Below are 24209 nucleotides of genomic sequence, written 5' to 3' on the forward strand. Positions count from 1 at the left end.
CTTTCAGACGTTAAGCTAGCTGTTAGCTTGCCTTGCTAACGAAATACCTGTCCTGTTGGGGTGTTCAATTCATTCACAAAAATATATGAAAGGTGTCATTTTAGGAGAGCAGAAATAAGTGCAGTCGGGGTACAAAAGAAGGAATGTGTATTAAGAGTATTTGTAAAAGAAGAATACAAAGTAATTCGATTTCTCATGTTCTTACCTTGTCCAGACAATTCACTTTTTCCGTGGGGTAAACGACTAGATTACATCTGCCACACAACGGATTCATGTTGGAGGAATGCTCTTCTAGCTAGTTAGCACGGAAACCGCCGATGGTACTGGTTGTAGCTTTGTGTAGCCGAGTCCTCACTTCAAAAACTAGATATAGTGTACGGTTATGATCAGTAGCAGACCAACACTTATCTAGTTGTATGTAGCAAATCCAAGAGGTTGTTGTTGTCGTTGTAGCCGCACAGCTGGCTGTCAGTCCACTAACCAGACACGGAAAGCACGCTCCCGCTTCCCCCCTCTCTCCCTCCCTCCCTCGACTGCGCGTGTCCGAAAAGGGAAGAGGCTCGTGGGAGGTTCCAATTTTTACTTGCAAAAAACATTTGATCATTATTTTAGAGGAACAGGAACTTCTATACACATATTTTAAGACTTAAGTACTGGTGTATTGCGTCACAGTCACAGTTTTGTGTAACTGTAAAGAAATCCAGGTCGACCCTTGTGCATGCAACATGTCTGTCCTCGTCCCATCTGTTCACGCATAGCAAACTCATGCGATCATCTTTATTGATGCAGGTTTTGGGGGCTTTACCAATCCAGTATTCTCAAATCAAATTTTTACACATCTGCCACGTTACTGCATCATGTCCTACTTGACGTCCATATGATGGGTTAGAATGACGCCTGCTGACCAAAGAGCTGTACTGTCTCTGTACTGTATCCCCATGTATATAGCCTATATAACATTTTCTTTTGGGGATTTTCACCCGTATTATGTACAGCATTATACTGCTGAATCTGACATAAAAACAAAAAAGCCTTGCAAGCTGAAGTACTTATCAGAAACTGTGCAGTAGCCTATGTTCTTGTAAAACAAAAAGTGGAGCTTAAAATAATCAACTTCACCATCAAAAGCAACAGGAACTGAAACTGAAGCAAGCCCAGATATTTATTTGTCTGATTTAAAACAGCATAGTTTATGTATTTTATTTAAGATTTGTCAACCTTGTGGCATGCATTTGCAGTCACATTATATAGGCCTACAGTTTTTTTTTAAAGGGAGACAGAGATATACATTTCTAATGAAATATTTCAATATCATATAACATTCAGCTATAATCTACACACAAACTGTTGCAACAATTGCACCTTTTTACAATGGAGTCATGAACTGAATGTAAAAGTTGAACTGGCTTCGGACAAATGTATATATTTGAACATTTGTAGAAATCAGTTCAATGCAAATATTTATCCACATTTCCAACCATCACTTCAACATGGCCCAGCTTCAACAATGCTGTCTTTTTCATGACCTTCTCCTTCCACTTCTGTGTAACCAGGTTGTTGCTTCTGAAACTTCAAGGACGGCCAGTAGTTGTTGCGTCGCTAAAAAAAAAAAAAAAAACAAGCACAGAAAATTACATTTGATGTGACGTTTGATGTGGATGTGTGTAATTAAAGCACACCTGGCTCTTGTCAGGGCAGGTGTAGGACCCATTCAGTGCTCACCTGGATGAGGTAAAGTGGTGATGCAGCAGTAGGATGGTAGTTGATGTAAAGAGCTACCAGTGTCAGAGCCAAAAGTAACACCAGCGCAGCTGCTATTCCGGCTATCACTCCAGTGTTAGCCAACCCATCACTCTTGGTTGAAGAATCTGTCCTCACATCTGTATTAAAGATGAAGTCCCATAATTACATCCCTTCATAAAGCTTAACTATAATGGCTCTTACAAGTATGAACTCACCATTGCCAGTCTTAAATATATGATGTTTGGTCTTATCTGAAAGAAGACAGAAAGCAGTCATTTCCATACCTATTTCATGGCTAAATCTATTTTTATTGAGTGAGCAACAACATGTGGTGAAATACTGCATACGTTATACTGCAATGTATATTGTACTGACACAAAAAATAGCGCAGCCTCACCGTCACTATCACAGCCTTGTTGTCGAGGAGTCAATGAGGTCACTTCCTCGATCTCTGGTGTGATAGCAGAACCAGTGGAGCTGTCGACCCTGGAGTAATCCTCACAGGTTGCATTTTTGCTCTGCCATATACAATAATACAATATAATACATGCATGAGTCTGAAAAATGGGAAATAAGCAGATATTCATTCTTGATATCCAGCAATACCTCTTCTGAACAAGCGTAGTCCAACCATTCTTGTCTGTGTCTATCCATGCCATCTGAACACCTAAAACACACAATATTGTATAAGGTTAAAAGGCCAGACACTGAAGGCAGTATGTTTTCATGCACTGGTCAGTTTTGAGATTTTGGGCTATTTTGTCTTTTTTTTCAGACTAGTGGAAAGAAAACAACCAAAATACATATCTGGGTTTATTTTACAATACTCAATCAATTTGTGGCTGTATATTTCTCCTAAGGGTAAGATATAAGGATGCTCAGGATTTGATTAGATATTGTGTCTGTAAATAGTGACTTCCAATAAGAATGCATGGAGTTTTACAATACATATCTTCAAAGGCCATTTTCTCCAAATTAGTTTGTTCTCACAGGTCCAGAAATCTCCACTTCAGTAGCACTTACAAACTCCAAACTTTCCAATTTTTTTCTTATGTATATTCTGAAGATTTTTACAGATGGTTTGTTCATATATAATTCAGAGCCATATTTATATAACATTGTATTCCTTTTTCTGATTTAGGAAGTGATAAAAAGAGATATCTGAAATCCCCTCTGTTAAAACCTTGGAAATGTCAACAAAATGAAACAAGAATTTTGAACCTGGCTTTATTTATATTCAGATCTGTGTTCTGGGAAAGTATACAAATTAGTACATATTTAATTAGATACTACCTCATTTGCATATTCAAACACAACATTTCAAAAAACTTGTAATATGAAAAATAATTGCCTTAATGTTCGTAATCAACTGGTGAAGCTTCATGGTGGTGTCTTGGTTAATTTTTAAACCAATATAGTAATTTTGTTACTCTATTCACCTTTAAAAACTGTAATAAGAACATTTGGGCTACGGTAATGTCCCACTCACCTCTGGAGTACATTGCACCAGCTACAACCAGAGGTTTGGTTGGATGACAGGCAGAGCTCGCAGTTGTCATGCTGCAGGCAGGCTGAATAGAGAGAAAGAGACAATCAAGAAAACTGAAGTTTTAGGGTTTGAGTGTTGATGCAGTCTAACATATTGAGTAGTGAAACTAATCCTTTATTGATGACAGCTATGGCTCACTTACTAGGCAGTGGAGTGAACTCAACAGCAGAGTAGCTGGTGACCTTTGTAGTGTCTATCTCAACCCGATGGTACTCATAAATCGTCCGCCGTTGGGCATCTTTGTTAGAGATATCACAGGGTTAAATACCTGAGGGGTTTCACAAGACTCTCTGAAGACTGATTATGTCTTTTGGTGGCAGACAGACATAAACATTATTGCTGACCTTGTGATTGAGGAGAAGGTGGCATGACCATGAAGGCATCAGACACACCGACCTTTACTGGATGCTCAGCTGAACCCATCACATCTAATGACAGAGGTATCTGATAAACCGACAAAAAGAGGAATCACTTATGCATGCAGCAATAAGGAAGATACCTAAATTAAAGCACAGAGCAGAGGTGTGTCTCACATCTCGGTAGCTGAACGTGATGGTTCCTGTTTTGTAAAGTGCAGCCTGAAACGTAAAGGCTCCTCCTGACTCTTTTCCTGGGAGTCTGACCCGCTCCCACTGGACCACAAACGCCTCACCTGAAGACAGTAAATGTCAAACAGGAGTCTGACAAGTGATCAGACATTCGTGTTCAAATATCAGGTGCCATCTTACCATTATCCAGGTATTGCACAGTAGATTCTTTGGAGTAGCTGGGGTCAAAATTAGCCATTAGAGGGGCGATGTACTGTGTTGTGGTCAGCATACGGTGAGTAATGTCCCCTGTGAAGATGAACCCTGAAAATGGCCAGATGGAAATATATGTAAGGCATTGAGTAGTATGATTTCCAAAAGCACTTCTCTGCTCTAAACATAAAGCAGGAAAGGTCACTTGAACATATGTTATAAAATCAAAAAGTACCTCCAGTTGCTATGGTAATCTGCCTCAAGTAATGTCCATAAAAAGGAAAGTCAAACGACAGGGCAACCCTCTGCAGAGTAGAGATAGTCAGAGAGAGAAACAGAAATTGAGGTTATGTTTTGAGTTGCTATTCTACGGTACTGTAGAATAGAATCCTGATCAGCTCCTAAAGCAGGGAGAATGAGTACATTTGCATTGTATGGAATAAAGAGGCTGCAAAAGGCTTACTTGTCAGGTAAAAGCTGTTTAATTTCGTTTCTCTCACTGAACGGTCATTTTCTTATAAAACTCTCTCTCTCACTCACTCTTACTCATTTAGTTACTCCACCTCCTGTATGTTTAGACTTTAAAGTTATAGTCCACAGACAATGGGTTTACAGGAATTGATGGAGCAAGTAATCCTGTGTTAGTGTCTGTACTATGTAAATGATATTAACTTGACTGTTAACTATCCTACAGCCATTTCAGAGCAATCCCTCAGCACTAACAACCACTGTTGTCAAATGAACCTGGACTGAAATCTTCAGAATTATAACTCAGTTAAACATCATTCAATATCGTAGGTTAGAACAATCAGACTATATGAATGTCCAGTTTTTTTCCTGAAAATGAGGGGGCACTCGGATTTGAACCGGGGACCTCTTGATCTGCAGTCAAATGCTCTACCACTGAGCTATACCCCCATGCCAATACAACATATTTTTATCATGACATATTGTTTGTACAGGGACAGGCACTTGTGTACACTAGCAGGCTCTGTCTCGGACTCCCAAGCAGCCAATCCAGGATTAACATTTCCCTCAGCATGCAGTCTGATGTAACTATATTGCAATGATCTAGTTAAAACATAGACACAACTTGGCTGTATAGGAGCGGGTCATTGAGGTAACTGGGTGTGTACTTCTCAAAACAGATATTCTGCTAACTGAGATCCAAAACACCATGATTCACTTTTAAAATCCACATTATCAGTCTCAAGATCAAAAAAGCAAATTGGAAAACTGTCCTTGCTGTAACCATTGATAAAAATGATAACCCTCAACTGTAGCTTTAGCTGTCTAATATAATACTAAAAACACCTGTCTTTTGATTTCCCAAACTGCAAGCACATTTTTCTGTTTAGCTTCAACAATGTATAATCTGATGTAAGAACTGTTGCTTCTCCAACTATGTAACCTGGATTGAATGTTTCTATAAAGCCAAAGTACTTTCTTTCCACTTCCCTGTACCTGATCCACCACATCTTTCCATATTAAAGTGAGATGTATGTATTACCCAGGTGCCAGGTGTTGGACAATAGAGGTCAAAACTGGAGCGGTGTTGACAGCCTCTGGCAGGCCTGTAGCTCTTGGCATTGCCCAGTCCCTTAGCTCCCCTAGCAGTGTTACCATATTGTATTTTCTACAGTGTTCAACTTTTGCACTTCATTTTACCTAGGACATAAAAGAGATGAGTTGTATGTTTTTGCACTTTTACATCAACTTATCTCCTGGTTTGTTCTTATTCACATAAAACATGTAGAAACAAATTTGGAGAGTCAGTAAATGTGAACTTGTAATTGCTGCTGCATTGCAGTTTATTGAACTCTACTAGTGTGTATTTGCATAGAAAGTTAATACAACAGGGTTATCATTTCAAAGTCTTTAAATGCAGCTGTGTAATATGTAGGGGGCACCCAGAGTTGAATTTGAACTGGTGTGCATGAGCAGAGAGGATTCCAGCGCAACTTCATTTAAACCTTCCACAATTTAATAGTAATGCAATGTACACGCAGCATTTCTTTACAATATAGGGGACACCCATAGTTGAACAGGAGACCTCTTAATCTGTAGTCAAATGCTCTGCCACTGAGCTATACCCCTTAAAGCAGCCATATTATGCTCATTTTCAGGTTCATAATTGTATTTTAAGGTTGTACCAGAATAGGTTTACATGGTTTAATTTTCAAAAAACACCATATTTTTGTTGTACTGCACCGCTCTCTCTCACTGCTGCAGATCCTCTTTTCACCTGGTCTCTGTTTTAGCTACAGAGTGAGACCTCTTTTCTTCTTCTGTACTTTGATTGCACTCGCACATGCCCAGTAGCTCAGATGTAGATCATGTCAGCTAGCTAGCTCCATAGACAGTAAAAGAAAGGCTGTTTCTACAACTTCGGTCAGTTACAAGGCAGGATTAGCTGTGAGACTTCTAAATGAGGACGCACATGTAAGTAGTTCTTTTGTAGATTATGGTGAACTTGTGTGTGTTGTAGCAGTGCTTTGCTATTGAGAACGAGGTAGCATGCTAGCGTTAGCATGCTAACGCTAACACTACGAGCTAATGGTTGCGGTTAGCCTGCTCGTTTCGGCTTGTGATGTCACAAGCCGTGCCGATTTTGAACAGCTCACCCAGAGACTGAAGGCAGGACACATTCAGAAACCGTATCTCACTCTAAACAGCATGGGTGGATTTTTTTCAAAGTTTGTATGTGTGTGGAAGCACCAGAGACACAAAAGAACACCCCAAATCCCAGAAAAAGTGTTTTTTTCATAATATGGGCACTTTAACAACAGGGCACAACGCTGCATATTGATTGTGTTGTAAATGACCATATGGATGAAATGTCAACTATTCCCTCCTAGATTTGATCTGTAGTCAAATGTTCCACCACTGAGCTACACCCTCTACAAATTTTTTTTTTTTACTAATAACCTACAAAGGAAGTAAGAAAGGGAATGTATTTTGTTATGTGTGAGACTCACCACAGCTTGTTTGTATGAATTTGACAGAATGCCATGAACTCTAACTTGGCCATGTCGGACGTCACTCATGTCTACCCATAGTTCCCGTGTGCGCTGGTCTTCTGGGCCAAAGCTACACCATGTGTAATACTTCCCAGAATCCTCCTTCCACACAAGAAAAACACAGAGGATCAGAGCTGGTAATGGTGTGACAGTGTTTAGGGAGGGTGTCCTACAGGAATCAAAAGTTCACTCTGTACATTGTTAAATCATATGCTGTCATACTTCTCAAAGTGAGTGGAAACAAGGAAACTCAATTTCCACAAGAGGACAGTGTTTAATTCCAACTAAAACAAATAGAACACGTCAAAAGCCAAAAGCCAAAAGCCAAATACATGCCACAAACCATTACAGTCATAAGAAACACTGTGGGTCAGCTCTCACCACTACACGTGTCATGTTGTCTGGCAGGGTGTTGATGGTTAGACCTCCACCCGGGACCGCCCTGCTGATCCTAGCGGGGCCTGAAGATAACCCCTGAGCTCTGCGAGGATGACTGTCGCCTCCAATTGAGTCTTCATGCTGCTGTGAGATCACACTGTACCAAATGTCTGTCCAAAATAATGAATATCAGGTTAGTATGTTGTGCTGGTCATTAGGGGATGTCATGATATAAGCACTTGCATCTTTCTTTTATGCCAACGGAAATTCTGAATCCACTGAAAAGAAGAGAACCACTGTCTCAATTAATGATGTGTTAGTATGTTGTGCTGGTCATTGTGGGATGTCATGATATAAGCACTTGCATCTTTCTTTTATGCCAACTGAAATCCTGAATCCACTGAAAAGAAGAGAACCACTGTCTCGATGAATGATGTTTACAGTTGTGGCTCAGTCAGCCACTCAGCCAAATGAGCAATTAGAATTTGCTTTTGCTATTGTCAGTCCTGGCCTTGTCAGTTAAAGCCATTGTTGAATGAAAACATTTGGTGATGCTCTGAAGGAACTTTCAAATCCTACAAACAATGTAAACCATATTTAGTAAGCAGACTGTGGTAGGTAGGCTTTGTTTAACAGTTCTGGGTGTTTTAATTGACGGATTGTGTTTCTTCAAGTCACATATTGAAAGTCACATATTCCTAGTTGATGTTAGGAGATTCTTTTAGCACCACTGTATAATCTATCTTTGGATTGGTTTTTAATGTATGAAGGACAACAGGTGTTTCTGTTTAAGCCATTTATTTACTCTGCACACATTCAGGGAAAAGGTAGATGATAAGGCTTGACGGGTTTTTTCACGCACAACCGATTTCTCCTCTGAATCGTGAGGACAGAGGGCCCTCATGTTGCTGCCTCAGGCCAGTCAGGACAAAGGAAATGGGTGGGACTTATAGAGTAGGCCATGATTAGTAGTGAGTAAAGTCAGGTGAGTTTGGACCATGATTGGGAATGAATGAGGAATCTTAGGTGAGAATGGTTGAGTCCATGCCATGAAAGTGGGCGGAGGGTCACTGAATAGTATGGCTCGATTCTAAAACCACACTGTGGTTTTCACTGTGGAAAATGCATGTCTGCTGGTACACAAAGACTTGGATGTGGACTTATGGACATCTTGGTCCTTGAATGACCTCGGTCACTGGTACAGCTGTACATTTGGAGCCCAACTGTGTTGACTAAGCTTCTAAGAGTCATTTATGTTGGCCGTTGACAGAGCAGAGGCAATGTAGGCTTAGAAAGCTTTGAGGATTTTTTTTGCTTTATAGTCTGCAGAAATGTTAAACTAAGTAACTGATCATCAGTTTAATCAGCTGGATATACATAGGCTAATTTATTAAATGCTCAGTTATTAAATATTTTCGTTGTTGTTTTATGATGAACTACGTAAACATATGTTGTTATATACTTGCTGTTTTTTAAATAAACTTGCATTGTTGTCTTTTTATATATATCACTTCAAAGTATTTAAATGCAGATGCACTGGTATGATACATGCTACATGTAGGTGGCACCCAGAAATGAACTGGGACCTCTTGATCTGCAGTCAAATCCTCTGCCACTGAGCTGTACCCCTATGACAACAAATGGGGTTAGTAGCTTAGTGATAGTCTCATAAATTAATAAATAAATGGTAATAATAAATATCTTCCAGTGGATACACCATACATGTATATGTAAACTTTCAGATTGTATATTGAAAATAGATTTGGCTTTCACAAAACAACTCTGCTCCACTCTGTTACAAATACAATGTTTGCTTTAAGAGAAGTTATGTAAAAACGTTTTGTTTGTGTTGAACAATTTCCATACTTCCTCTATTTCCACAAGCCAGGTGATAAAAAGTGTATGTGTACTCATAAAAAACATTCAAGACTTCATAATGAGAGACAAATGTATAACATACACAGGGTAAGGACTATTTATTGTTTTAAAGGTTAACAAGGCATTCAAGGCATGACTAAATTAAGGTGACCTTATTTTGGAGACATTTTAAATGTTATTGAACAATATTCAGACCTCACTTAAACATTTGACTCCCAAATTGCTGGCAACTTGTTTATTATCTATTTCCAGGTGCTAAGGTAGGATCATATAATACATTTAGACAGTGCTGGAAGAAGTACTTAGATCTTTTACTTGAGTAAAATATCAATACCACAGTAAAGGTCCTGCATTCAAAGTCTTACTTAAGTAAAAGTACAAAAGTATTGGCATCAAAATACCCTTAAAGTACCAAAAATAAAATCCCTCATTATGCGAAATTGCGCAGTTAAGAATAATATATATCAATGGAGTTCATGTGTAAATATCACTATGTTGCAGCTGGTAAAGATGGTTCTACTACTAGGCGTACTTTGTATGTCGTTTAATCTATTATGATACATTATAATTTATTAGCTGATTTATATTTTGTATTAATAATCTGAATGTGCAAAAATAACTAGTAGCCTAACTAATATTATCAAATAAATGTAGAAAAACAATAATGGCTTCCAAAAGGTAGCAGAGTAGAAGTATAAAGAAGCATAATATGGAAATGCTCAAGCAAAGTACCTCAAAATTGTACCCAAGTAGGTAACAGTACTTTGAGTAATCCACTGCTGCATTTAGAGGGTGAATTTTTCCACATAAAACATCTTTATTCAGCTAAGGATGTTTAGAAAATAGAGCTAAGTGACAGAAGCATGCCAGATCATTATTCAAGTAATTTTGCATAGTATCCATCCATCCATCCATCCATCCATCCATCCATCCATCCATCCATCCATCCATCCATCCATCCATCCATCCATCCATCCATCCATCCATCCATCCATCCATCCATCCATCCATCCATCCATCCATCCATCCATCCATCCATCCATCCATCCATCCATCCATCCATCCATCCATCTAGAATCTGGAATATTACGGTGATACGCGGGTTTTTAAGTACAATACGGTACACGGAAGTGACGTCACGCAGCAGCCTATAAATACCCCGAGACAGCGCTCTCCTTTCGCGGAGTGTCTCATCTAACCCTAAATCAGTGCGGCCTCTTGTCCTTAACGTTTGCTGTTTTTTTGTTTCTGGCTTTCAGTGAACGACAGGAGGTATTTGAAGCGGCGCTGGCAAATTTTACGAACAAAAAAGCCAAGATAATCACTCCGTCGTGTTCGGTTTCCCGTCAGAAACACCGTGAATGTCCTGCCGTGGTCAGCTTGGCTGCCGCGAAGAGTTCGTCTCTACTGCTCCGGTGTTTTCATGTCGGGACTTGTTGAAAACTGAGCAGATAAAAACTGAGCAGGGTGACTCTACCAGATCTTAAAGTGGTCCGGTTAGGAAGCCTATGCTCAAACACCTGTGAACCCTCAATTTAACTGTGTCAATCTTCACTGTTACTTGTGCACGAAGTTTGCTTGCTCCCCCAAATCATGCTAAGGCTAGCTTAAATCAACAGCTAACGTTAGTTAACATCCTTCTATGTACAGTCTATGGTTAACATTAGCAGCACTGGCACTGATCCGCCCCCCTCAGTTGCCCCCAAAGTAACATCAACCACTAACAAGATGACTGAGACTGAGTTGAAATTTAAACACGTTGATGAAATATAGCATTTTAGAAGTTGTCAGGACTAAACTAGCTAAACGTGTTTGTCGTTCTGCTGCAGAACAACGTGGAATACAGCCATACTCGTAGTTGAAGCAGTCTTGAGTTGGAGGCCGCTAGCTCTAACTTTAACTTTATTTACTGTAACGTTAACCCACTTTTAATCTGACACCTGCACTTGAAAGAGGAAGTTTTAGAAGCATTAGGCACGGAAAAACATACTTTTACACGATTTGTGCCATGTTCCTCCACTGAGCTAAAGCCACCTGTATAGAAGTGTGTGCTCTCGTCGTACACACCTAAAATAAATAAATTGTAATGACATCTTAAAAACTCCCATGCAATGCATTCATTTCGTGGGTCTTGATTTCAGTTTGCTTGTGGCTAAGATAAAAAAAATATGCCATCACAGATTTTTGTTTGTTTAATGCTTGATGTAAAATAATAAATCATCCCAGACTGAGTAAAGATGAACTGGGGGTAAAGTAATTAAAAGTGTGTGAGTGCACATTCTGCAAACGAAAAAGAGTTTGTAATAACTTACTGAGGGATGCGGCCGTAACTCACAGGTGTGTGAAAAACATGGCATTATGATAAAACTGAACTCCACCTCCAATCAAACCCACATTATACTACAAGGTGTTGTCAAAATGGACATGAAAAGACACCACAGACTGACCTGCCCCCTGATTAAGCCAGCTGCTTTAAATTCAGCCATTTTATACATGTTTTCTAAGCCTGAAAAGACAACAGTGAACTCCCACGGGTGCAGACATACCTCCCACTCCCACTTTTACTAGCCTATGCAAATGAGAACATTAACAGACTAGAACTTAATCCTTCTTGTTTGTTAAACAGAAAGCAGTTAAAGCGGGGAGCCTCCGCTCAATTCAGGGCATTTGTCTTCACAAAAAACTGGAAAATCTGCAAGAAAACACATAAAAGAACATGAAATTTGACTTAGCTTAGCTTAAAACAACTCCTTATGGGTGCTAGCACCCAGTGCAGCTCCTCTCATGCCAGTAAAATATTAGTTGACATTGGTTTAATGCCTGCATTTCTGTCCTGATTGTGGGAGGAGAACAAAGACCAGTTGGTCTCTCAGCTATGTCCTGTGCCAAACCCCCAGAGTTCAGACTGTGTGGGACATTGGCTGGTGATGCTTTTGACATCACTCTGCATTCACACAATTATAACACTGATGTCTTCCACAGCCGTCAAAACTACAATGCTTTAACAGGTTGCCAAAGTTACAGCCCAAATGTCTTGACATCATAGGAAGCTTATTGTATTTGTTCATTAGTGTTTCTTTCCACCCTTTGATTCAGTTAAGTGGTGCGTCAATGCATTCGTGACAGCTCATATATTAAGCCTAGATGTGTGATTGTTGAGCACTGGATCCGCCCTGTTAAGGCATCTATGAGAACAGAGAAGAAATGGTGCGCACACAGTTGTTAAGGTCTGCAGTGCAGCAGATAGGCTAAACATATTCTGATTTATAAAAGCTGGGAGGGGTGCAGATGCGAAATATGAAGCTGTGGCTTCTAATATCTAGTCAGGTCATGGCCAGTAGTAGTGAAATCACCGGCAGATAACCAAAACAATGAAATGCGAGTCATATTGTCTATGCCATCCAGGAGAAGCTGACAAAAACTCACTCTCCTCTCATCTATTTCCAATAGTCTGAGCTCTGCTCCTATACTGCTGGGTATCTTATAACAATTCATGGAAAATAGTACATTGTGAAAACTCTACCATTCAGATTTTCTGGGTAATATTCAAATTGATCAATTGATTTTCACAGTAGAAATACTCATAAACATGGCCAACACTGGTATTTACACTTTATTGTAAGAATCGGACATTTTGGATCTTTTGGATGCCTCTGAAATATATTGATATTCCCTAAAGTCATAATAATTGGGCTTGTGATTACATGAAAAATAGAAGTATATGCCCCCCCCCATATGTATCTATTTGTAGAATGTTTTGAATTAAAGTAAGATTACTTATGACTGATTTAAATTGTGATTTGATATTTAGACGTTTGAGGTTTTCATATTTTTTTTTTAATCTAATTAAATTTACGGCTAACAGTTGCACAGTTTGTGTAGATTTAGCATTGATTTGTAATACTTGTCCTATCTTTTCATAAATCCCCCCCCCCTCTCAAAAATATCCAATGAAAGAGGATTGCAACAGAATACCTAAGTGGTGAATCAAGATGGACCTGGTTTTGTTTGCTCTTTTAGGAAAAGAGCAGGGTGGTGTGCAAAACAGCTAACCCATGCCTCACTGTACCAGATGGGTCAGTGGGTCAGAAAGTAAGAAAAGTGTCATTGGTTAAAGCTGCCCCTGGACAAGAACACAGATGAGGGTTGCACAATTCAGTATGTTTGTTTCAGGGTGTAAAGGTTTCAAAAGAATTTGAGGCAATGAGAGCAGCACTGAAGCAAAGGATGACAAGTATATGTAAAAAGCCCAGCGATGTAAAACAGGAACCACTTTCTGACAAATTTAGGCAATGAAAGGGCAGATGTTCTGAACAGAAAACTGACCAAACCAAGCTACCAAACCACAACATTTAGTGGCCTTTTTCTGTTAGTGGTCAACTCAGAGCGGCCTCAGAGAACACACCCTTCCTGAGCAGAGGCGTGTGGTTATATTGCAGATGGGCAACATTTTAGTTCAGTTCCAGTGAATGAATTTCATCCAGATAGCCAAGCCACTTTGGCCCTGGAGATTTAAAGAGTGCTTTATATTAAAGAAAAGAAATCTGCATATTTAACTAAACTCCACCAACTTCATTATTAAATAGCTGGTAATATGGTACATCTCTTAGTATGTTGGCCAGTAAATGAGCTGCTGACATACTACAGTAACACTTTTCCATATATTAATGCTTTGAGAGGAGCCTCCTTTAATAAATAACAAATTTAATTTATTTTAGGACATCCCTAAGAGGGATGTCCTTAAAGTCCCTAAAGTCACATTTCACAATCAAATTATAAAGACATTCCAATGTTGGTCAAATCTTGTTAACAGTTAATGAGTGCACCTATTGCCTCACTCTTCTTCTGTTATGTTGAAACCAAATCTCCACATGGAAAAGCCAGAAACTTTATTTTTTGCTTTTCACGATCTGAAAAGATAAATAAAAGAAAAAAAGACTGAGTTCAGACCAAAACCATTTCCCATACCAACACTGTTCCAAATTACAACATGATTCAAAGAGCAAGTTGCTCCGCTGCTGGCAGATCACTGATTTTGTTCTTGCTACTTTATTTTTCCTAAAACACAAGCATGTTTTGCTTATTACAAGTCAAATTGCAAATTACTTTTATAAAAAATAAAAGTCAAAAATAAAAGTCAATCTGGGCTCCACAGACAATAACATCTTATCTATGATCCAATCTTACAACACAATCCTGTTCATTTTGTTTCTCATTTTTCCAGTTTAGCTCCAACATGTCTGGATCCGCTTCAGGCTATTTGTTAAGCAAACTTCTCAGCAGGACAAGAGATGAGTGGCCAAACACTGAGGTCACTGAGGGGTACACAATTCATTTTCAACTTGGGGCTCTGTGTTTTTACAGTCTGCTTCGGATGGTGTAGATGGCTCCCTCAGGACCAAAGTCATTTTTAAAAACTGACCAGTATACACTGTTGAGTGACAAGGCAGATAAGAGCAAATTAGGCAAAGGAAATGAAGATAATGTTAGGTACAAATAGCTGACCCCTTATTTTGTAAGCACATATCGAAGCACCTCCTGCATATTAATGCTGTTTCCTCTTCAACACATTTCCCTCTACAGAAGAAGTCATGAAGAGTATTGGATGATTTAATGAGATGTAGGGATAAGGCAGGAGAGGAGTTTGTAGAGAGTGACCAGTCAAATTCCTCAGAGCTATAAAAATAAATGAATATGAATGTCCCAAACACACATCTTGCACATCACTCTGCGCCCCTTCACTTCCTAAAACGTGCCCTATATGGTAACAGATAAATCCACTCTCCAACAGCTCAGAAGCCTCCTCACATTTTCTGCCAGAGTCTAGCAGGGAGGCAAGGAGAAAAACAAAGTCTAGCCTATGTCTAATTTTAAACCTGGGACAGGCTGTTTGTGGGTTGTTGTTTAGACTCAGTCGCATGCTTGTGGAAGAGGGTAATTTTATTGTATACTAGGTCATTCAATTTTGTGCGTAAAATAAAGAAGGGCATGGCATGCCCATTTGCTTCTCCAGAAGAAGACTCTGAAGTTCTGGGGTTTACAGTAAGTTCAAATAGAAATAGTAGCATGCACACAACCTTATCATACAAAATAATAAATAAAAATGTACTAAAATATAAACTATTCCTTTAACTTAAGAACAAATGGACAGCTAATTAAGAAAAAACATTTGCAGGCAGAGTTTAATTGCACATATTTCAAAACATGAAATGCCAATTGAGCAAAAGATAAACAGTGGAGAAGCTGCAAGACAGACTTGCTACACATGTAACCTTGTGTGACTGAAAATATTAAAGCAATGATGATGGAGGGAGAATACACACAGCTCACCTGTTTGTTGTTGAAGCCAAACTCTTGCCAGCTCTGTTTGGGAGAGACAGAGGAATAGCATCACCAAACTGAAATACATGTTGGCCAGAAAAAAATAAAGGCTTTGTCTCAGCTCCTGTCTTCTTCTCCCTCCTCTTCTGCAAAAACAAGTTTTCTCTGAATCCCTCTTCCACCCGTTACTCTCTTCCTCCCTCCAGATCCTGCTCCCTCTCTCCACACACCCCTGATTCTGACTACACCCTCTCTCTCCTCCTCACTGCTGTTCATCCGTTGACAGGGATCAGTTGATGAGGCTTTGGAGCAGAACATCTGCACCTTTATTTTATAAAATGAGACTATGTATTCCTCTGTTTGGGATTTAAACATCCATCCATCCACTGGAGTTTCACTGTCAGCAGTGTGAATGGCGCCTCCCTCTGTCCAAACCGGCTGCAAGGACTGAGAAATCTGACATCTGAAATTAGACATGGTGATCATGATGCTAACAATGCCAGGGCTAAAATCAGTGCTAGTTATGATATACATATATTCCATGTCAAGTCTGTTTATGACTCCTCAAAACATTGTGTCTCTACTCTAACAACAACATCCTTTTGTGGCCCACATGGAACAAAAACGTCTCTTTTAGCTGCAGTTTAATTTCCAGTGGTTATGTAAAAGCCTTGTTTTTTTATGGCATGTAAAACTGACAAAACTCGAGGTTTACAAGCACTGTGGCTGACTCCACCACCTCTCTCAGCCACCGCTTTCATCATTTCTATCTACTCTGAGAACAAACACAGAATCCTTGGCAAAGAAAATTGCAGCTGAGCGTTTATTGGATTCACAGCTGGAAAGGCAATCAGTACCCCGTCCCATAATGCAGACCATAAACACAGCATACAGTGGGCACAGCAGCAGGTGTGGATTTTGTGGAAAGGTCATGCTGACTTTTAACAAACAATACACAGAGGTTTTCATATCCTTTATATTTCCCTATTTTGTATTATTAGGACCGCTGGTATGTTATACTTATCATTGTTCTTTCATGAAGTGCACTGATGAGGTGAATCCAGATAAAAGCCAATACCTGGATAAAAAGCAGCAGATTAGTAAGGGAACAATTTGAACACTGAGATATGAATTACGTGCAAAAAAGGGCAACTTAATATGAAAATTTTGTTTGATTGATAGTAATCCCAATTTATGTATTGTTTTAAGTATGTCTTAAAAGTATGAGAGTATGATTGTTTAAGCAACATGCATGTTCTTTATTCCATTGGTAGCCTATGATATGAAGCGCCAATATTTTATAATATTTTTCTATTTCTATTACTTTATTGGTAAAACATCTCTTGGGGCTCAAATGTGTCTATGAGAAGTTAGGTCTTAGTTTTTTGACAGGACAAATTATCTGACATGTTGGTGCACTCTAGATCAGCTGCACTGTCAAACTAAAAAAAAAAACAAAAAAAAAACTCTCCTTGGAATTTAGACAGACATTGATACATAAAGTAGTGGAAAAGTTTCACCACATAGAATGGTTTGAATGACCAAAAAGCCAGAGAAGGCCAGACCTTATAGTGTAAACATCCAGAGGGGACATGTTCACTTGATTAATCTGCTTGGGAGCAGCACGAATGATAGGCTACTCTGCTGCTTTACTGTAGATGTTTTTATATCTCGCTCACTGTATTCACTAGACTAGGCATTATTAGGCTATATGTGTCAACATACATGGCCGATAAAGTTGATTCGGATTATGATGTTTCCCATAAATACTTATTTGTAACCTAACCTAAGTCTTATTGTACCTAAGCCTAACCAAACCTTAATCATAGCGTTGTCACATCATAAAACCGATTTATAGCCAAGTTGTCAGCCTTCATGTCTTTAGGCTACAGTCTATGGTGTCAACCCATTGACATATATAAAAGTGTCAACCATGGATGTAATGGCGCGTTCATGCCACCTCGGAATGACAGGGACCGCCCCCGTGATTACGTTGTTTTTCCGACTACCAGCGTTCACATAGTTAGGATGGTGTCAGTCTATGGATGGTGTCGGGATCAGGGTTCCAAATTAGCACCATCTACTAGCCAAATGCCGGTAAAATATGCAAGTAGCTGGTAGATTTGCTACACTCACCAGCCAAAAAAACAATGGTAGGCCTACTCTATTGAGTGGCTGGTGAAATTTGAACAATGAATAGCCATTCGGCTGGTGGACGAAAAAGTTAATTTTGAACCCTGGTCGGGATGCGTGTTCTTCTTCTTCTGTTATACTGGCGTTTGGCATAACAACTTGTTGCATGACTGCCACTAACTGTTGGCCGTAGCCTAGAGCATCAGGTGTGCGAAAACCTGGTGAAAACATGGAGGCCACAATAATTTGCTGCTGTTTTCTTATGCGAGCATACAAACAGCACATCGTCAGGTGTTTGTGTTATCTGCAGGACAACGAACGGGAAAGGACATGGATAATGTGTTGTTGTTTTTTTATACATAGGCCTATTTATGAATAATTTGAAACATGTTATGTCTGTGTATGTTTCTCAGCAGAGGCGTTTGTCCACAATAAACAGTTTATTGTCATTGAAATATGTTTAGTGAACCAAAGTCGCCTACATCAAACGTCAGTTGTCAACAACGCATCACCAACTGAGAGAGGTGGGAAACTCGGGCTAGATTTTGCTAACCGAGTTTCCCACCTCTGATTCCGACAGGAAGGGACGTGAATGATGACGTTTTCACTCGGAAAAACGTTTTTCCGATGTCCATGAACGCACGGTAAGGCTCGGGCAAATGACGTCATCTTTCCGATAAGGGCGTCAGATCTAAAACGCTTCATTCATCCATGTTCTGTTCATATGCTTCTGTTACATGGTTGTATACGTTCTGTTAAACGACGTATTTGCATGCGTATTTGACGTTTGATTTGGAGGATTTTTTTGTTGCTTTTAGTTAACTCGGAACATGTAACCACAAATGTAGGCTCATTTCTCCCCCAAGTGGTCAAAATAACGTTGTACATGTGAAATACCCATGGACGTATTAAGAGACATACCACTTAAATACTGCGACTGTCGAAAAAAATGTAATTGCATTCAACTAAAAATCAATACACAATACTATCTAAATCAGTTGTCTCATCAAATAACGAATATACCTCCTTCAACCACTACTTGGGGGTATAGCTCAGTGGTAGAGCATTTGACTGCAGATCAAGAGGTCCCCGGTTCAAATCCGGATGCCCCCTGATTTTAGTTTCTTCTTTCTTGAAATCTACCTTCATGAGAAGGAAGTAGACGTTTTCATAGCCATATAAAACCACTTTAATTGCTGCTATGAGCTTTTTTTTACTGGATTTAGGCTCCATCGATCGTATGACAAAGAATTACTACAACATGCTACGGTATCTATAGCATATAAATTAAATGTAGGCCTATATGATTTCTACTGCCAATACCAGTTGCTGTGAATAACAGTGTTGGCACAATGCTCACATATTTTTGTCATTACTGTTTACTGCAGGTATAATCCACCCTTCAGTGGCACACTATGTATCACTTGTTGAACCGAAGAATATCACAGCTGCAAGATAAAAAAAACACTCACTGTATGTTTGCAATAATACTATTTATTTAAAAAATACACAATACAATATATACATTTGAAATATGACTCATAGTCCTTAGCAGCTAGCTCATTTTCCTATTCAGGAAACTGCGGAATTATACAGTAAATATAGTTCAAGAGCTTTGTTTTTCTAAAATAAATTACAAAACATGTTCAGGTCTAACATAGAAGTCCTGCTGTTCAATGGCATAACATATAATTTAATACATGTAGTGCAGACTTGTATACCAATATTGCAGTTTCTGAGGCCACAAGAGCTACAGTATGTTCTCTATAGTTTCTTCTCTGTTATTGTGTAAAAGTCTTTTCATGATAGAAGCTTAATAATAGTCAGCTAATAAACTGACTTTGTAATTGGAAAGCTGTTTTGTAACTAGTGAGGTAGGCTACTAAATCGGTTGCCAAAATGAGATTATGATGGTCACGTTTAAAGCTATTTATATGTGAAGGCACAAGGGAACCAAAAGGGCACCAGATTAACCTAATAAAATTTAAATATGAGAAAAACAACACAACACACAACATAGATTATGCTTTAGTGTTATTAGTTATCATCTGTGATCTATCTGCCTTAAATGTATGTTTTAACATTTTTGGTACAACGTGTTCAGTTGTAGTAGTTACCTTAGTTACTACTTTACTTTACTGTGCAATAAAGTAACCTGTTGTCCCTTGTTAAGCCCACTGAAATGAAATAATCAATTGAGATTAAGGAAGTAGTTGTAGTGGAATGTGATATTTCTGGTCAGGGAGGATGTCTAACATAAAGATGGTGCACCTCTCTGCACCTCATTCACCTCTCTTCTCTCTTGTTCGTCCACCCTGAGGCCTCACACAGCTGTGTAATACTATATGTGTGGTGAGGCAGGCTGTATCACAGACGTCATGTTCACAGGATTTTGCCCCAAAAGTTACCACTGTTTATTCCTGACATGTGGAATCTGCAGTGCCTTTCAAGGTTGGCTCAGTTTGAGGAAGTTTGATCCACTGGAGTGTGCTCTAGTTTGCAATAACCCGTGACTTCATCCAGTCCAGACTGGCAGGCAGACTGGGAGAGAGCAAAAAGAAAAAGGTTATTCAAGCAGAATTTGATGTTTGTAAAAAAAAGAAAAAAAAATTCTGTTGACTCATACACAATAATAATGGCAGACAGAATGAGTGAGTGTGAGGTGTGATAAGACTCACCCCTCTCCTGTCAGGGCACAGCAGGCTTGAACATGCCATGAGTGTGATGAGATTGAGTCGAGTGTGAGGCACTGGGAGATCTCTGCCGCTGTCATCGAGCCTTTCACGTCCTGTTTGTTAGCCAAAATAAGAACGGCTGCATTCTGTAGGTCCTAAAAAAGAGCGAAGATGGGTTACCGATGCTGCTTTCAGTAGCGATTTATATTTAAAGAGCTGAAACGTTTCCACTGGAAACCCTGAAAATATCCCTGTGTCAACTTTTGAGAACAAAGAACAGCAACTTCAACGGAATATTTAGACACATGCCAACACGCTGACTCACAGAGTCTGAGCTAAAACTTCCTCATCATGTTGTCTCATGGGTTTGTAACCTATGGCGCAATTAGTCACTCTGAAAGCAGGAGTGAATCAGACACAAAGACATGAATAGCTGACTTGGGCAGTTTCACTGAATAACAAAAGGGTATCACGTCAATTGATGAAAACCAACCCTGCTGCAGTGGTGGAAAGTAACAAGTACATGTACTCTACTTAAGTACAATTTTGAGGTGCTTGTACTGAATATTTTAATTTTCTTATATTTATAATTCTACTCCACTACAATTCAGTGGCAAATATTGTAGTTTTACTCCACTACATTTATTTGATAACTTTAGTTACTTTGTGGATAGAGATTAATAATACAAAATAAAATCAACAAATACATTATGATGTATTATAGGTTAAGATAACATACCATTTTATTGATCCCCAGGGGGAAATTCACAAGTTACCCAGCAGTATATAAAGTCAATAAAATGACCCCACCTTTACCAGGTGTTACATTAAGGTGACGAACACCTTAATGCATCAATAATTATCATCCAGTAACATACATTATTCTGTAATGTGCCGTTCTGCATAATGAGTACTATTACTTTTGGTACTTTAACTATAACTTGATGCTAAGACGTTTGTACTTTAACTTAAGTGACATTTTGAATGCAGGACTTTTACTTGTAATAGAACTTCAGATAGAATAGAACTACTTCAGTAAAAGATCGGAGTAGTGTGGTAAAACATCTGGATCGTCATGATTATGACTTTTCAACTAACACACATCTGTCAACACAGCTGGATGTGTACCTCATGTGCGAGCATTCGGTGCAGTTCGTCTTTAGTGAGATTGAGACGTTCACGGTCGGTGCTGTCCACAACCAAAATGACAATCTGAAAGAGCCACAACAAATAATAGAATCAGTTATTAGCAACACAATCAATCAACAGATATTTCACATTATCAGAGCACATGTTATCACGTGTAATGATAGCAGGGGCACAAGATGCCTGCTACAGACTGATTATGTAACGGTAGTCTTGCATTGCCAGACCTATCTCCACAGCGCAGTGGTGATAAGTAACTTCATCAATATAGCAGATTATGGTAATAAGAAGCCATTATGAGTTCATGTGCAATAGCTCAGTCAGCACAGAATGCTTTCTGTTTCTGTCTTTACTCTTGAATATCTAATTTCACAACTGCCAATGTTTTCTGGTGTTTTCTGTGAACAAAAGACCAAGAAACTTTAGCTAAATAAAAACTTTAGTCTTTATTTCTATGAAATGTTTTGGTATCCAATGTCTTGTGCTGCACAATGCAGTTCAGCTGAAGACAGTAAGTGATCCGTACCTCTGTGTTGCCGTAGTATGAGTACCAGCTGGCTCGAAGGCTCTCCTGTCCTCCGATATCCCAAACCATGAAGTTTGTTTTACCTACGGTGATCTCCTCAACGTTGCTGCCAATGGTTGGGGATGTGTGGACGGCTTCCTTCGTCAGACTGTATGTGTGTGTGTGGGGGGGGGGAAGATACAGATATCAAGCAGATTTTATAGTTATATGACACTATTTTAGTCTCAGAAAGTGGCCAAATGACTTACAACTGATAGAGGATGGTTGTCTTTCCAGCATTGTCCAAACCAACAATGATGACTTTGTGCTCTTTAGGAAAGTAAAAAAAGAGAAAAAAAAGAATAAGTAACATGTTACCATAACAGTGCAAAGTAGATGTGTTGTTGTCTGATTTGAACACAGTCTAAGCTCAAATTGCATAACCTGTTTCAGTACATCACACACACAAGTACACACAGATAAGATAAAGGACAGGTACAGGACTGTGATGTACTGAGCTGAATAACAGTGAAGTTGTTATCACTGCATAGCAGTAATACCTGGTCCCATATACTGTACATCAAATGTTCAGTGTTACTTTTACTGTAAGTCAGTAAGAATTAAAGAAAATGTACAGTAGCCTATATGTAAAGTGATAAAAGGGAATATTGGTTAGAAAAACTATATTTGTGATACATGAAAACAATTATTATTTAAATTTCATTTATTCTATTTACAACAGGCTAACACTTAAGAATAGTTATACCCAGACTCAAAATGTTTGAATAGCAACTTACAAACAACGTAAATTATATAAAAAAAATTGACAGCAGAAATTGTGTGAAATAAACGTAATCTTACCTCTGTCACCGAACACAGCCATCATCTTGGTCAGAAGAAACCCCATGTCCAACAAGTGTTTGTATGAGAGGTAACCTATAAGTGATGAATACAAAAGAACGCTCCTGTTCCTGGAGACAAACTTCAGTATCGGTTAACAGCTGCCTGGCAGACAAACTCTGATTCCTTCATTTAATATCGCTTTCTACTTCTGCATAACGTTAGTGGGTGGCGCTTCTAACCTCAGAAACGGTTCTGTGTATCTTTCAGTCGAATGTAAGTCACGGACAAAGGGCATAGTAACGGTGCGTTCAGGTGCTGTGGGAAATATCTGAATTACGCACGTGAGGGATCTCTCAGGCTAGGTAAACACCTATAATGATTAGGTACACCTATAAAGCGTATGCAGTCTCTATACAACAGTCCTGCAACAAATCCTGAAGGTTATAATCTTCAGGTAAAATGTAAAGGTAGTATTTACCACAACTTAGGTCTAGGCTATAAGTAATAATATTTCATATGACATTTATGAATCAATCAATCATATATAGAGAGATAGATAAATAGATAGATACTTTATTCATCCCTAAGGATATTTTAGGATCCAGTAGCTTAGACAACCTTAACACAACAAACACATATACACACATATATCACACATACATAAGAATAAAAATAAAAATAAAAATCACGCACAGAAATGCAATGACCATGATAAGGTGCTATGGTAGACTGTGTGCAAACGTGAACAGTGCAGGGATTGAACAGTGCAGTAGAGTATTATTAAATATTAACTATGACTATGAAATATTAACATAATAACATATTAACTGACTGATTGAATAAGAATAAGAACAATATATAACAGGGAATATGCTAAAAGTGATACAGATTTGCTTAGGTAGAACACGCTTTGCTTAAATGCATGAAATCCAAATGTAGACTTGAAACTATATCTCTTTTAAATGTATTGACTGCTAAAAGTTTATTTAAATTAGTAAAATGGCCACATTTGATCAGTTAACAAATACATTTTTTTAACTATTTTTTTTTTTATCACAGCATTAATGGCTCATCTTTTAAGTGTACTGAACATTTGTTTTTAACATTTTTCCAACATTATCCATTCTGTAAATGTCCAGTTCCGCTGTTTCTATCTATCAGGTCCGTGCTACTGGTTTACCAAAACGAAAGAAAATGAATCAAAAATCCAAATCCTACTTGAGCCCTTGTAACTCAGAAGTCGGAGTTTATTCAGGAGCACATAAAGGCGACATCCAA

General features: G+C 38.8%; 3 protein-coding genes and 2 non-coding genes across 6 annotated transcripts in view; 1 reads left to right on the forward strand and 4 right to left on the reverse strand.

The window, feature by feature from the left end:
- The window catches only part of lasp1 (LIM and SH3 protein 1), a 28101-nt gene extending 27563 nt beyond the window's left edge, over window positions 1-538 (reverse strand). Inside the window, exon 1 of the mRNA XM_031318657.2 lies at window positions 206-538. Coding sequence (XP_031174517.1) covers window positions 206-274 — 69 coding nt within the window. The 5' untranslated portion in view covers window positions 275-538. The remainder of the gene's footprint in view (window positions 1-205) is intronic.
- Window positions 539-1174: 636 nt separating this feature from the next.
- On the reverse strand, window positions 1175-15931 carry LOC116063854 (plexin domain-containing protein 1-like). 2 transcript variants are annotated; one of them, XM_031318842.2, is made up of 14 exons: window positions 15639-15922; window positions 7434-7600; window positions 7011-7154; window positions 4268-4337; window positions 4021-4143; window positions 3826-3944; window positions 3637-3736; window positions 3435-3530; window positions 3233-3314; window positions 2350-2410; window positions 2141-2261; window positions 1959-1994; window positions 1723-1880; window positions 1175-1599 (listed from the first exon to the last, which is right to left on the reverse strand). In XM_031318842.2, the coding sequence occupies exons 1-14, from the start codon at window positions 15715-15717 to the stop codon at window positions 1486-1488; spliced, it is 1470 nt and encodes a 489-aa protein (XP_031174702.1). In that variant the 5' UTR covers window positions 15718-15922; the 3' UTR covers window positions 1175-1485. The 2 variants fall into 2 exon arrangements, with proteins under 2 accessions (XP_031174702.1, XP_031174703.1); XM_031318843.2 differs by lacking the exon at window positions 7011-7154 and having other exon boundaries at window positions 15639-15931.
- trnac-gca lies at window positions 4879-4950 on the reverse strand. The gene has a single exon. It is a non-coding gene; the product is annotated as a tRNA-Cys (tRNA).
- A 2872-nt stretch (window positions 15932-18803) lies between the features above and the next one.
- On the forward strand, window positions 18804-18875 carry trnac-gca. Its single transcript has one exon. It is a non-coding gene; the product is annotated as a tRNA-Cys (tRNA).
- A 361-nt stretch (window positions 18876-19236) lies between these two features.
- On the reverse strand, window positions 19237-23190 carry arl5c (ADP-ribosylation factor-like 5C). The gene is made up of 6 exons (XM_031318844.2): window positions 22950-23190; window positions 22358-22418; window positions 22110-22257; window positions 21566-21649; window positions 20441-20592; window positions 19237-20303 (listed from the first exon to the last, which is right to left on the reverse strand). The coding sequence occupies exons 1-6, from the start codon at window positions 22993-22995 to the stop codon at window positions 20255-20257; spliced, it is 540 nt and encodes a 179-aa protein (XP_031174704.1). The 5' UTR covers window positions 22996-23190; the 3' UTR covers window positions 19237-20254.
- Window positions 23191-24209: the final 1019 nt, after the last annotated feature.

The sequence above is a fragment of the Sander lucioperca genome, chromosome 21, assembly GCF_008315115.2.
Source record: "Sander lucioperca isolate FBNREF2018 chromosome 21, SLUC_FBN_1.2, whole genome shotgun sequence".
NCBI classification, from domain to species: Eukaryota; Metazoa; Chordata; class Actinopteri; order Perciformes; family Percidae; genus Sander; species Sander lucioperca.

Bases quoted from the DNA above. Each gene is read 5' to 3' on its own strand.
- LOC116063854 (XM_031318842.2), bottom strand. From the start codon at position 15,717: ATGTATTTCAGTTTGGTGATGCTATTCCTCTGTCTCTCCCAAACAGAG. The intron at 7,155-7,433 runs GTGAGAGCTGAC...CTTGTGTGGAAG, and splicing joins ACAACATGACACGTGTAGTG to GAGGATTCTGGGAAGTATTA. The intron at 3,531-3,636 runs GTCAGCAATAAT...TCTCTAACAAAG, and splicing joins ACCTTCTCCTCAATCACAAG to ATGCCCAACGGCGGACGATT.
- arl5c (XM_031318844.2), bottom strand. From the start codon at position 22,995: ATGGGGTTTCTTCTGACCAAGATGATGGCTGTGTTCGGTGACAGAG. The intron at 22,419-22,949 runs GTAAGATTACGT...ACTTTCCTAAAG, and splicing joins GGCTGTGTTCGGTGACAGAG to AGCACAAAGTCATCATTGTT. The intron at 20,304-20,440 runs GTGAGTCTTATC...GCTCTCTCCCAG, and splicing joins TGTGCCCTGACAGGAGAGGG to TCTGCCTGCCAGTCTGGACT.